The sequence below is a fragment of the Suricata suricatta genome, chromosome 14 (genome assembly GCF_006229205.1).
Source record: "Suricata suricatta isolate VVHF042 chromosome 14, meerkat_22Aug2017_6uvM2_HiC, whole genome shotgun sequence".
Lineage (NCBI taxonomy): Eukaryota > Metazoa > Chordata > Mammalia > Carnivora > Herpestidae > Suricata > Suricata suricatta.
Window position 1 is genome coordinate 59,562,166 of NC_043713.1, and position 14,636 is coordinate 59,576,801.

Here is a 14,636-nt window from a genome sequence, read left to right on the forward strand (position 1 = left end):
AAGAGGTGGTGGTGATGGAGGAGGGCACTTGTGGGGAAGAGCACTGGGTGTTGTATGGAAACCAATGTGACAATAAACTATTAAAAAAAAAAGAGGTCAAAAAAGCAAATTTCATGTAACATGGGCAACAGAAAAATGTCTAAGAAGTTATCACAAGAATAAAGGAGAACAACATCTCCATACATAATGACAACAGGATGGGAAGATACCCATAAAAAGACGTAAACTGTAACCTACAACTTGAAAAAGCCTAAAGGAAATCAGGAAAATAACAGAAAACATAAAAGAATAATACAAATCAGAATTTCAAAAAACTTAGATAAGGTGCTAAAACAGAGAAAAAAGTTACATATGAAAGAAAACACTATTTTAAAAATGAACATTAAGATACAAAGAACCCCTGAGCAAACAACCACAGCAATGTCTTGAGAAACAGAAGGTAAAAAGGAACTGTCAAAAAAAAAAAAAGTCATTAAAAAAGACCTGAGACAGTGACAGAGCAGAAGGGCTGACATACGGGTAACAGGAGTTCCCAAAGAAAGTCATTTATATCAAGTTCCAAGATAGCAAATTTTGTCTGGGGATGTACACACAGGGATAAAGAAACTTTGGGCAGGATGGTAATAAGCCAGGAGAGTGGCCGGCCTGCAGGAAGGGAGGGGACTGAGAAGGGACGCTCTTAGGGACAGCCCAGGGTACTGGCGTACTGCACCATGGGATGACACGGGTGTGTAACAAAGCTTTGCACGCTGCATACGTACTTTGCAGACTGTAGCTCTCTCTCCTGCCTTTCCAAAGTTGCTGTTGTGCCACTTGCTTTTATAAAAGACCTACGGCAGTACCTGCTCTCACCAACCCAAAGAAATTGGAAGAGGGCTTTCACGTTTATGAAAAGAGGGGAAAAGAGCATTCAGCATCTGTCCTGCAGCGGGCTGTGACAGCCAGGTTCCCCTAGCAAGATGTGCCCTGAGCTGTAACAGCCTACCAGCCGGCATTTTTTGCATGTGGGAGCATTCAGAAATTTTTCCATATTAATTAACAGTAAGTGCTTGTTTGCTTTGAGCCATTTCAGCTTCCAAAAGTTTTCACAGGAATGCTCTACTGTCAGAAAGCAGAAATCTGTAGAGTTTAAATACTGCACTACTAAAAAAACAAAAAACAAAAAACAAAAAAAAGGTTTCTTACGGAGAAATGGTTACTTATGACAGAGTCTTGACTGCTTTAAAATGGGTTTAAGACTTAACGCTTGCCTCAAAAGCCTCAGCCAGTCAAACACAATAGCACTGCTGCAGAGACGGCCGCGAATGCCCGCCTCTCGGCCAACGTGAGACACGCCATCGCTTACACTTACTTGAGCATACGCGCTCTGAGTTACTTTCCTTAAGTCATCTTGAGCGCCAGTGGTGATTCTTCCGAAGAAGATTTCCTCTGACACTCGGCCACCCAGAGTCATGCACATCCTGTCCAAGAGCTGCTCTTTGGTGTATAAGTATTGCTCTTTGGGTAAATACTGAGCGTAACCTAGTCCTTTGCCCCGTGGGATGATGGACACCTGGCAAATAGAAAACATGCAAAATGTTGACAATTCAGAAAAACACACAAAAACCCAAAAATGTTGAGAAGTCTATCACCAAATGGTGACCACAATGTTTATCTATACATAGATAAGGTCCATCAGCCTTGGCAAGAGGAGATTAGCAAGAGTGACTGTTCAGGGGGGGGGATATTTTCTCTTAGGATTTTTATAAGACTCAACTGAAATTATTCAGTCTTGACAAAAGGACAGCTGGTGAGTGATGACTCCTTCTGACAGCTCAAATATGGCTTAAACGCCACTCAACTTGATTGAGCCCCATCCATAACCTCCTTTACGGGACAGAGGGGAAGGCAGGCCTAGATGCTCAGCAGGCTTCATTTTCTCTTCTAAGCACTTTTTGCCATTGAGTAAATTCTTTAAAATTTTTAAAAACCAACTTTATTAGGGATAGTTTATGCTCAGTAAAATACACTCATTTTCAGTGTATAGTCTAATGAGTTTTGACAAACACAACCTACCACAACAAAGATACAATCCTTTCTTCATCCTGCTAAGTTCCTTTGTATTCCTTTCTGGTCTTACCCCACAGCTCCCTCCAGCCCCCAGGCAGCTGGAGATTCACTTCCAGGCCCTATGGTCAGTCACAACTTCTGGAATTGCATATAAATGGAATCATATAGTATGTCCTTTATTGTGTCTGTTTTCTTTTACAGTGTCTGAGATTTGCCCACACTGCTGTGTGTAATAGTTTATTCATTTTTACTGCTGGGTAGCATTCCATTGTATAAACATACCAAACATCCATTTCCTTCTTGAGGGACATCAGGGTGGTCTCCAGTTTATTGCTATTATGAATAAAGCAGTAAAAGTTTTTGTGTGAACATGTTTTTACTTCTCTTGGTGATTATATACAGGAGTGAGATCATTTTGTTGTATGGAAACTGCCAAACTTTTTCTAAATGGCCACACCACTTCACATGCCCATCAGCAGTGAATGAGACTCCAGCTAGACTGGCATCTTACCAACACTTAGAACTGACTTTTTAACTTGAACCCTTCTGACGGTTATATGGTGATATTACATTGTGGTTTAATTTGCACTTTCCTGATGACTAATGAAATGGGAGTATCTGCATGTGCTTCGTGTCCAATTGTATACCTTCTTTTGTGAAGTATAGGCTCAGATCTTTCCCCCATCATTTCACTGGGTTGCTCATTTTCTTACAGAGTTTTACAACTTTTTTTTAACATATTCTAGATACAAGTCCTTTGTCATGTATGTACTGTGAGTTTTTTCACCATACGTGGCTTATCTTTCATTTTCTTAACAGTGCCCATCAAAGACAAAACATTTTCAATTTTGATGATATCCATATATCAACTTTTTCTTTCTGTGGTTTTTGTATACTAAGTCATTTTTGCCTAAGGTTACAAAGATTTCTGACCTACGTTTTCCTCTAAAAGTTTATTGTTTTAGCTTTTACAATCTATCTCAAATTAATTTTTTACATATCATGTAAGGTAAGGGTCAATGTTAGCTTTTCCCCCCACATGGACACTGAGATACCATCCTCCCCATCTAAAACTACTCTGGCACCTGTGGTGAAAATCAATTATTTAACCAGTTATGTATGGTTACTCAATCATTAATTAAATCAATTACTGATGTGGGATGGGATCTATTCCATCCCAGTGATCTGTTTAGTCTCTTCTGCAATATTAGTCTTTATTACTGTAGCTATATACAAAGTCTTAAAATTGGGAGTGTAACCCCTTCAAACTTGTTTTGGCTTATTCTAGTTGATGTACATTTCCATAAAAATTTTAGATCTGCTTCTCAATTTCTATTAAAAAACCCTGCTATATTTCGGCCAAGATTGAGCTGAAACTATAAATGAGTCTGGGGAGAACTGTGATCAGGACATTTCATGAACATAGTGTATCTGTTTTTATTTAGGTCTTGTTTCATTCAATGTACAGATCCTATAAATACTTCAATAGATGTATCCTTAAATATTTCATGTTTCTGGATACTGCTGTAAATGAAACTAAATTTTTAAAATTTCGTTTTCCAATTGTTCACTGCTAATATACAGAAAATACAATTGAACTTTGTATTCCAATCCCGAATTTTATAACTTTTTATAACCTTGCTAACTTTACTTACATGTTCTAATGGCTTCTTTGCAGACTATCTAGGAGGATTTGTTGTAGTCATTGGTTTTTTTTTTTAATGTTTGTTTATTTTTTGAGAGAGAGCGTGAGTGGGGGAGGGGCAGAGAGAGGGAGACACGGAAGCCGAAGCAGGCTCCAGGCTCCCTGCTGTCAGCACAGAGCCCGACGTGGGGCTCAAACCCATGAACCATGATCATGACCTGAGCGAAGTCAGACACTTACCTGACTGAGCCATCCAGGAGCCCCAGTTGTTCTTTAAGTAAACTCTGTCCCCAACATGGGGCTTGAACTCATGACCCGAGGATCAAGAGCAGTATGCTATACTGACTGAGCCAGTCAGGCGCCCCTATCTAGAATGTTTCATGCACACTTTATCTCCTCTGTGGTTGCCTTGGTTCACAGGATACCCCTCTCCATTTCCAGTGATCCCCTGACATCACAAGTCAGACTGCTGCTTCCTGTGGTTCATTCTGGACCAGTCTGGGGACTGCACTCAGTTGAAAAATCAAAAACGTAATAGTATCACTTGGTGCACTCATCTTTCAGGAGATTTCTTTGGTCTCTTTCTTTTTTGCCAGGCCCTCTGGGGTCTCCCTGTGCAGGCATAGTTTAGTGGTCAGTCAGGAAGTTCGGCAGTTTCTACTCAGACCTGGGTCTCATTCCTCTGTAACTTTCTTGCTTCCAGGCTTTTCCTGTTACGTTTCCAATAGTCTTCAAATCCCGAACTCTCCTCTGCCACCTCAATATGGTAAGGCCAGCCTTTTCCATCACCGTGGCCATGGGAAAACCCTCAGGAGACAAAGTCACTAACTCCCAATTCTAACCCACTACAGCTACTGCTTTTCAAAAGTAAACTCTCCTCCAGCTTTGGTCGGCTTTGGACACTTTTCAGTCCCCTTAAATAGCGGTCTTCTTCCCAAACTTTGTAACTTATTTCAGAAAGGCTTGTTAACCTCATCCCACCATCATTACCAGACATCTTGGCCAAATTTCTTTATGTATTTATCTTTTGTGGGAGCACAACTTTCTCCTCAAGTAACTGCTCAAACAACCGGTTGGTTCGCCTACTGTCCGACAGACTGTTTTACCTTTAAGAGCGGGTCTGCATGTTCCAGATACCAGCCGGCGACCGCGTGGCCAGCCTCATGGTACGCCACGGTCTTCTTCTCCTCAGGCTGCAGAACCTGGGTTTTTTTCTCTAAACCTGACAAAATAATACAAAAAACCAAAACCACTCACTCAGTGGCACTCATGTAAAAAGACAGTTATTCAATCTACACACACTGCCTTATCCGAAATGTGATTTAAAGACTAAGCTGCCCGCAACGACCTAGACGTTCCCAGCCATGGTCAGACTAAGAGCAAAGGACCAACTTCAAAATATACCCAACTACTGCAAAATGTATTCACTACCCCCAGGGCTACTTTTCCCTAACTCTCCCATGCTTCTGAGGCTTATATTTTGTTTTGGGAAATAGAAATGCAAAGTAAAATTCAGCATTTAAGTCACAAAAAGCAAAGAGGTCTGGAATGACCTCCTGCTTGGTCCAGTACTTGGAATTACCAGGCGCAGGTAAACAGAGACGAGACTGTCTGCTGTCCGTTCCTGATGGAAGGCAAACGGAAGAGAAAAAAGGGAGCTGGGTGAAGATCTGAAAACATCTACACAGCAAGTAGGCTAGGCCAATGCTGCAGCGGCTGGCACACTAATCAACTGGCCCTAGGGATTCCAAGAACCAGCAGCAGGGCAGACCTGAGGAAATCAACCCAGGAGGCCCCTCGTGCTGGGCCCGTGTGCTGACTACACAGCCGGGTGACCCCTAATCCGAGTACGAGCCCTCTCCGCCCTGGATCAAGGTGGACGCTAGACCTCGTCTGCACGCTGTACTACAGACGCCACCGACACAGTTTGTCCTCATACATACACTGCCCTGTGATGAAGTAATTTGGTTGTGTTCAGGTAACACCTCTGAGAGTTTACATACCACAGAGCTGGAAGGGTGAAGATTTACAGAAGGTATGTCTGCCGTTTTCCAGAGATAAGTGGTTCTTGCTTGTATGAGAAAATATGAATCCCACCCCCCACCAAGTTTATCCCTGGAATTTTTTGTTTTCCCAGCACGCTTACTGCAGAACTACTGATTGTGGCCGGCTGACAGTGGCTGACCTGTGAGCAGAAAAGTGTCCGTCCACCTCAGAGTGAGAGCCCCTTCTGGACTTGCTGCCCTGACCTCTTTCACACTGACTGTTCCCTCACCTAGAAGGCGCAGACGTGCAGCTTTCACCTGCCTCTTCAGTGAAATGTCTTAATTCCACTCACAACTCCATCAACTTAGATTTTTTTTCTTCTCAGTTAACAAATTCCTCAAATAAGTAGTCCATTTGTTCAACAGTTATTTATTTAGCACCTAACCCAGGTTAAACACACTGCTACACTAGCCTGTAGATCCTCGCTGGAATCTTCATTAGTCTGGCTTTGTATTATCCACTCAGTTGAAACTGTAATGTCAAAAGATACCAAGAATAGTCTTGTTGCCAAGTCCAAGGTCATGCTCCTCAATGTCCCACATCACTGGACTCTACTATTAAGTCCTTTATAAATGTGTCTTCGCCCGTCTCCCAAACCTCCTGGGTTTCTTTAATGGCATCTATTCCTTGTCTTACTTGATGATGCACCTCCTAGGCCTGTGGCACACAAGCTCTGGGGACCCCGTGGGCTCATTTTTCTCCCCTCCGCTACCAAATACAGGCAGTGTATAATGTGGGCCCTGCCCCCAAGCCCACTCACCCACCTCCTCACCACGGGAACCACAGCCTGGGGCACTGTGATGCTGCAGAGTTGACGTGGACAGCCCTTGTCTCAAATTCTGCACATTCCATTTTCCGCCAAACCAGCTGCCTCTCCAAGCACCCCATTTTCCCTATGGCCTGTAAGGCTGTCCTTTTTTTTGGCCTGTTACCATTGGGACTAACTTTGCCAAAGTCTACCACCTCACATTAATGACTACAATGTTCTCTGCCTTCAGATGCTTCCCTCTTCAATGCCAGATTCTCTTTCTTAAAATATCATGGCTACTCAGTGGCTCAGGAAAATTCCGTTAGTCTAGTACTAGCCACAGGACAACAGTTTAAGAAGCCCTCGAACTCAACATTTAAGGCTTTCTAAAATTTAGATTTAAATAATTATTTTCAGCTTTGCCTTACTTCCCAAAGAACTAGAGTCTGACCAGTTTACTTTCCCTCCCTAAAACACATGATATAACCCTACCTTCAAACTACCTTCTGCTCCTGTCACTCTGATGCCATACCTGGACCCCCACCTTGCTACTGAAACTGGCTTAAACCACCCCCTTCTACAGAGCTGTGCCTGACCACAGTGCCCTTCCCTTCTCTGAATGCCGCTCTGGAACTATTATCTTTTTATGGGTATTAAGTCATAAGCTCCCCAGGAAGACAGGAAAACATGTACATCCCCTACCGTGTTTGTCGGGTAAGCATTTCCTGGTTAAGCAGCTGTTAGGGCTGTTTATCTATCACCTACACCTAGCACAGAGCACATTTATGCAATAAAATTTTGGAAACAGGAAGGTTGTGAGCATTTTTAAAACACTAGATCTGTATTAATTCAGAGGAAGACACCTTGCTGCTTGCTGCCTGTGCAAGTGAGGGGTAGTCTGGGCTGCTGTCTCAAACTCACCCAAACCAAGAGCACCCAGCTCCACAAGACCATGGGGCGGGGGGGCAGGGGGGGAAGGGGAGGTTCACAGTACTGAGGGACACAGCAGGTGCATGGTGAGTGAGCCCCAGGGTTGGGCGGATAGACTTTTCTTTGCTTCTAGATCTTACCAAAACAGAAAAACCTGGAGTCTCAAAACTGATTTTATTGGCCTTTTGACTTGAGTTATACTCAGTTTGCTTACCACCAATCACTCGCTCAATTGCTTGTTCAAAGTGTTTCTGATTTATGGAATCCGAAAGGTGTCTTGCTGCAATCAGGGCAGCTTCATTACAGACATTAGCAACATCAGCTCCTACAAAATGAACACAGAAAAGCTTACCACCAAATACATGCGAACTGATTGGTCACATATTCTGGATGATCATATCCACAGTCGGGGTCTCAACCAGCAGTAGACTGAATGAAGGTTTAATGTAATATGATTCAGTTTGACTCATGATGACCCTAAGCGGTTCCAGCAGTCAGTAATAGCCTGGAACAATCCTGGCCCTTTGAACTGAGAAGCACGTATCAGTAATAGTTAACAGATAATTACATGCAGCTCTTTGCCTTTATAGGCAATATGGCACATGGAACAAACAGCAAAGTAAGACAGTCTTTAAAATTGCCCATTAATTAAATTAGTTCTATCATCTCTGTTGGGAGAGTGACTAATAGGGATGTTAGGCAATATGCTGAAATACAATGAAAAACATGAGCACTAAAAATAACAATGCAGTTAAATACCAAAGGTTAAATAGTGAAGCTTGCCAAATGCTTTCTAGATCCATAAGTCTATTTTTTTAAATGTTTGTTTATTTTTCAGAGAGAGAGAGTGTGTGTGTGTGCATGCAAGGAGAAAAGGGGCAGACAGAGAGGGGAGCAGAGGATCCAAAGTGGGCTCCACACTGACCGCAGAGAGCCTGATGTGCGGCCCAAACTTACGAACCCCTGAGATAACCTGAGCTGAAATCAGGTGCTTAACCGACTAAGTCATCCAGGTGCCCCCATAAGTCTCTTTAAATAAAATTTTTTTAAAAGACTTATTTATTTTTGAGAGAGAGAGAGAGTGCAAGCAGGGAAGGAGCAGAGGGTGGCAGGGACAGATCTAAAGCGGGCTCTGCACTGACAGCAGCGAGCCTAATGTCAGGCTTGAACTCATGAACTGTGAGATCATGACCTGAGCCAAAGTCAGACACTCAACCGACTGAGCCACCCAGGTGCCCCAAGTGTCTTAAATTAAATTAACTTTTCAGATAAAGTATATGGTAAGTCAAATAAGCTACAACACATGTATGTGCTCAATAAACAAACATAAAAATGTTATAAATTCCAAAGTCCAAAGATACAAAACAAGTAAAAAGTTAGGACCCTGGGACATTTTAGATGCCTATCTTTTTCTAACCATATACTTATAGATAATCCTCTCAGACTTTCCAAATGTTCCTTTTTATTTCGAGTTTGGAAGAAAGGAGACAGGGAGTGAAAAAGGCTCACATTTTACATTTTAAAACTCTTGGGGTAAACACATGCTAAGATACTCAACAACACTGGTCATTAGAGAAACAAATCAAAACTACCAGATGCCACTAAGGTGGCTGCAATCAAAGAGATGGACAATGACCTGTGTTGGCAAAAATGTGGAAAAACTGGAACCCTTTTATGCTGCTAGTGAGAACGTAAAACGGCGAAGCCACCTTGGAAAATCAACTGATAGTTCCTCAAAAAGTGATTCAGCAACTCTACTCCTAGGTATGTAACCAGAGAAATGAAACATATATCCATATAAAAATCTGTACATGGATGTTCACAGCAGCATTATTCACAACAGTGAAAAGATGGAAACCACCTAAATAAAGAAGACGTGGTCCATCCACACAGTGGACTATTATCCAGCTAGGAAAAGGAACAAAGTCGTGACATCTGCTGCGACACGCCTAAACCCTGAAGTTACTACACTGCAGCGGAAGAAGCCAGGGAGAAAAGATCGTATGTGATGCAATTCTCCTTTCCTGAAATGTGCAGAATAGGAAGATCTATAAAAACAATGTAGCTGAGGGGTTGCCTAGGGCAGGGGGTGGAGGGAGTGGTTGCGTCATCTGGGATGATGACAATGACCTAAAGTTAGCCTACAGCAGCTGTAGTGCAACCCTGTAAATACACTTTTCAAAAACCACTGAATCGTACACTTTATAATTCACAGATGAATTTTATGGTGTGTGAATTTTATGCCAGTAGAGTTGTTCAAAAAAACCCAAAAAACCAAAACAAAAACAAACCAGCACCCGCATATAAATAATCCAGAGGCAGCAGGCAGAGGGTGGGGCATGTATGACATCAGGTCCACCACAAACTAAGAACTGTTCCTGAAGCGAGGTGACGGGTGCAGAGGGGCCACTATAGTGTCTGTGTATGTTTGAAGTCTCCCACGGAAGAGGGCCCCAGGTGACAGGTAAAGGTACACTGGGGGCTGGTAAAGGTCGCTGGTCTAAAGGACTTCTGATACAGGATGACAGGTTCTATCCCACTCACCTGAAAACCCTGGAGTTAAGGAGGCAAGTTTTCTTGCAAGCTTCTCCTTTTCCAAGGAGCTGTCCAGTTTCAGTGGCCTGAGGTGAACTTTGAAAATAGAGGCTCTTCCTTTTATGTCCGGTGGACCTTGAGAAATTATTTTTAAGGGGGAAAAAAAAAAAGGCAAAGTGAAACCATTAGATCCCTCTTCATAACAACTGAGCCGAACCCAATGAAGGTCATCTCACCAATAAATATTTGCCTATCGAAGCGCCCTGGCCTCAACAGTGCCGGGTCTAGGATATCTGGTCTATTGGTGCCCGCCAAAATGACGACATTTGTTGTTGTGTTAAAACCTAGGGATATAAAAAAAACAAATGCCAGATTTAAAGCTTTAAGCATCATTTGTCTAAATACAAATATCAGAGGGGTGTCTGAGGGGCTCACTAGGTTAATTGCCTGACTCTTGGTTTCGGGTCAGGTCACGACGATCTCACAGTTTGTGAGTTCAAGTCCCACATCGGACTCTGTGCCGACCCTACAAAGTCTACTTGGATCCTCTCTCCCTCTCTCTGCCCCTTCCCTGCTTGCACGTTTGCAAGTGCACATTCTTTCTCAAAATAAACTAAAACACACACACACGACTGTAATTTATAGAACTATAACTTGAGAATATGTTGTTCATTTTTTAGGCGTTTTAAAATTGAGATAAAATTTGCAAGCAATGTGTCTAACCACAAGACAACCCGCTGAATATTTGAAGATAGGTATCAACCTGCAACTCCAACCCTTTCACCAGACTCTGTGTGGTTCTATCAGCCACTTCTCCAATGTCAATGCCTTGGCTACAGGAGTCCTCCCTCAGGACCCTGGCCCCGAAAGGGCTTTAGTGCAGATACCCTACAAATATGGCTGTTCGTGGACTCACCGCCAGAGTAAATCTGGATACACGCAGACCTCATTTTATTGCACTTTGCTTTCCTGCACTTCACAGATGACGTGGTTTTTCTTGTTTTTTGTTTTTTTTACAAACTGCAGGTCTGTGGCAGCCTTATGCTGAACAAGTCTGTCCGTGTCATTTTTCCAACAGCATTTGCTCACTCTGTGTCTCGAGCATATTTTGGTAATTTTTGCAATACTTCAAATGTTCTCATTATTATATTTGTTGTGGTGCCCTGTGATCAGCAATCTTTGATGTTACTGTTTTAATACTTTTAGAGCACCAAACACTACACCCATATAAATGAAGTTAACCGATAAATACTGTGTGTGTTCTGACTGCTCCAGCGATGGACTGTCCCCTCGCCCGCTCTCCTTGAGCATCCCTGTTCCCGGAGACACAACAAAATTGAAATTAAGCTAATTAACCCTACGGAGACCTCTAAGTGTTCAAGTGAAAGGAAGAGTCTCAGGTCTGTCACTTTAAATCAAAAGCTAGGAATGATTAAGCTCAGTGAGGAAGGCATGTTGAAAGCTGAGATAGACTGGAAAGTCAAGCCTCTTGTGCCAAACAGCCAAGGAGTGAATACACACGGAAAGTTCTTGAAGGAAATTAAAATGCTACCCCAGTGGATGCATGACGGTAAGAAAACAAACAGACTGACTGGTGATACGGATAATGTTTCAGCGGTCTGCATAGAAGATCAAACCAGCCACAACATTCCCTTAAGCCACAGCCTAATCCAGAGCCAGGCCCTCACTCTCTTCCTATCTATGAAGGCTGAGAGAGGGAAGGAAGCTGCAGAAGACAAGCTTGGAGCTGCCAGGGGGTGGCTCATGAGGTTAAAGAGGCCGCCTCTATAGGCGAAGTGCAAAGTGCAGCACCACGTACTGAGGTAGAAGCTGCAGTGAGTTATCCAGAAGGTCCAGCTAAGGAAATTAGTGAAAGAGGCTACACTCAGTAAAAGATTTTCAATGCAGACAAATAGTCTTGGATTGGAAAAAGATACTATCTAGGACTTTCACAGCTAGAGTGCCTGGCTTCAAAGCTTCAAAGGGCAGCCTGACTCTCTTGTTTGTGGCTACTGCAGTTGGTGACTTTAAACTGAAACCAGTGCTCATTTACCATTCTGAAAATCCTAGGGCCCTAAAGAATTATGCTAAATCTACTCTGCCTATGCTCTAGAAATGGAACAAAGCCTGATGAGAGCACATCTGTTTATAACATGGTTTGCTGAATATTTCTAAAAAAATTTTTTTAATGTTTATTTTCGAGAGAGAGAGAGAGAGAGAGAGCACGCGCACATAGGCAAGTGAGCATGAGTTGGGGGAGGGGCAGAGAAGAGAGGGAGACATAGAATCCGAAGCAGGCTCCCGGCTCTGAGCTGTCAGCACAGAGCCTGATGCAGGGCTCGACACAAGAACTCATGTAGGATCACGACCTGAGCTGAAGTCGGATGCTTAACTGACTAAGCCACCTAGCCGCCCCTGTTTTACTGAATATTTTAAGCCCACTGTTGAGACAGCTGCTCAGAAAATATTACTTTTCACTGACAATGCCCTGGTCACCCAAGAGCTCTGACGGAGATGTAGGAGATTAATGTTGTTCCATGCCTGCTAACACAACGTCCATTCTGCAGCCCGTGGATCAGAGACTAATTTTGACTTTTAAGTCTTATGATTTAAGAAATACATTTCGTAGGGCTGTAGCTGCCGTAGATAATAGAAAGGATCCTCCATTCTGGATGCCACTAACAACATATGTGATCCACGGGAAGAGGTCAAAATATCAACATTGCCAGGAGTTTGGAAAAAGCTGGTTCCCGCCCCCATGGATGAGTTTGAGGGGCTCAGGACGTCGGGGGAGGCAGTGACTGCAGCTGCGGTGGAAACAGCAAGAGAACTAGAATTATAAGTAGAGTCTGGAGACGGGACTGAATCACTGCAACCTCATGAGAAAACTTGGAATGTCTGAGGAGTTGCTTCTTACAGTTGAGCAAAGAAAGTGGCTTCTTGAGACGGACTCTAATCCTGTAAAGTTGCTGTGAAAATATTTGAAATTACAGTATACTGTTTAGACTATGACAAAAACTTAGCTGATAGAGCAGTGGCAGGGTTTGAGAAGACTGACTCCAATCCTGAAAGAAGTTCTACTATGGTTAAACAATGCTATCAAACAGCATCACATGCCACAGAGAAATTGCTCATGAAAGGCAAAGTCAGTCAAAGCGGCAAACGTCATTGCTGTCTTCTTTTAAGAGACTGCCACAGCCTCACCAGCCTTCAGCAGCCACCACCTTGATCGGTCAGCAACTGTCTCACTGAGGCAGGACCCTCCACCAACAAAAAGGTTACAACTCACTGAAAGTTAAGATGATGTTTAACATTTTTCAGCAATAGAGCCTTCATTTAAAATCTTTACTTACTTTTGAGGGGAGGAGAGGGTAGGGGAGGGAAGGGGCAGAGACAAAGGAAGACAGAGAATCCCAAGTGGGCTCTGTGCTAATTGCACAGATGTGGGGCTCGAACTCAAGAACCATGAGATCATGACCTAAACTGAAATCAAGAGTTGGATGCTAAACCAACTGAGCCACACAGGTGTCCTGAGCATTCTTTAATTAAAATATGTACAATGTTTTAAGACACACACTGCACACTTAATAGACAGAGCATAGGGTAAACATAACTTTATCTGCACTGGGAAACGAAAACATTCATTTGACTCGCTTTGTAGCGATAGGCACTTCAGAGCGGCTGTCTGGAACTGAGCCTGCAGCATCGCGAGATGCAGGTGCCAGGCCGGCTCAGTCTCGCGAGTGGCTCAGTACTGAGCACTGTGCCTCCCTGAGCACTGCGCCTCCCTTTCCGGCACACAGCAGCATCCCGCACCTTCCAGCAGGACGCATTCTCACGTTCCCCAAATTGGCTTTCCTAATAAAAGAAAAAGCTGCTAATGTGGAAAGACTGCTGCTCTCTTAGTTAATAGTATTCAAAATCTGCCAGATTCACACACTTGGTTAGGCATAGGTTTTCCTGATGGTCAGAGTCATAGATGGTTTTAAGAATGAAACTATAATTCTTTTCCAATCATTTCACTAATTTTTCTCTTATTCAACACCAGGTGCAAACACCATCTTAACACCAATATTGTTACGGCAGGCCGCCAGGTAAGAATATTTTGGCATTATCCATCCTGGTACAGAAGAGCCTTTAAAAAGGGCTGTTTGGTTTAGAAAATACTTTTTTTAAAATTTGTACTCAATATCAGCATAAGAATTCTCACTTTAGCTATATGGAAAACAATCAGAAAGTGTCGTTTAAAACACAGAAGACTTGAATAGTCACCGTCCATCTCCACCAGCAGCTGGTTGAGTGTATTCTCCTGTTCACTCTGCCCCCCGAAGTTGCCTCTTCCTCTCTTCCTTCCCACGGCATCTATCTCATCGATGAAGAGAATGCAAGGGGCATTCTTCCGAGCAAGGGCAAATAAGTCTCGGACCTGGATAAAAATATGAACAGTAGAGTCACTTGACAACTGAAAATTATTTTCCTCCTTATAAAAAATAAATGTCATGCTTCCATCCAATAGGAAGATGATCTTTTTGTGTTATGTACTGTATACTACATATTTAAAAAGAGGTATAAGAAGCAAAGAGTGGCAAATGAAGAGTAAGGTGGTGGGTAACTGCTTTAAGGTGAGTGAATATCACTGTATATGTCATAAGCGCTAACAGTATCTGCTACTTTTATAGCAAC

At 42.9% G+C, this 14,636-nt stretch overlaps 1 protein-coding gene across 2 annotated transcripts in view; it reads right to left on the reverse strand.

Annotated features, from left to right (window-relative positions):
• The window catches only part of AFG3L2 (AFG3 like matrix AAA peptidase subunit 2), a 39,696-nt gene that overhangs the window by 5,729 nt on the left and 19,331 nt on the right, over nt 1-14,636 (reverse strand). For both annotated transcript variants that reach the window (XM_029922132.1, XM_029922131.1), the window contains 6 exons: nt 14,226-14,379; nt 10,190-10,297; nt 9,963-10,088; nt 7,633-7,743; nt 4,801-4,916; nt 1,352-1,552 (listed from right to left, as the gene is read on the reverse strand). In XM_029922132.1, the coding sequence (XP_029777992.1) occupies nt 1,352-1,552; nt 4,801-4,916; nt 7,633-7,743; nt 9,963-10,088; nt 10,190-10,297; nt 14,226-14,379 (816 nt within the window). The remainder of the gene's footprint in view (nt 1-1,351; nt 1,553-4,800; nt 4,917-7,632; nt 7,744-9,962; nt 10,089-10,189; nt 10,298-14,225; nt 14,380-14,636) is intronic.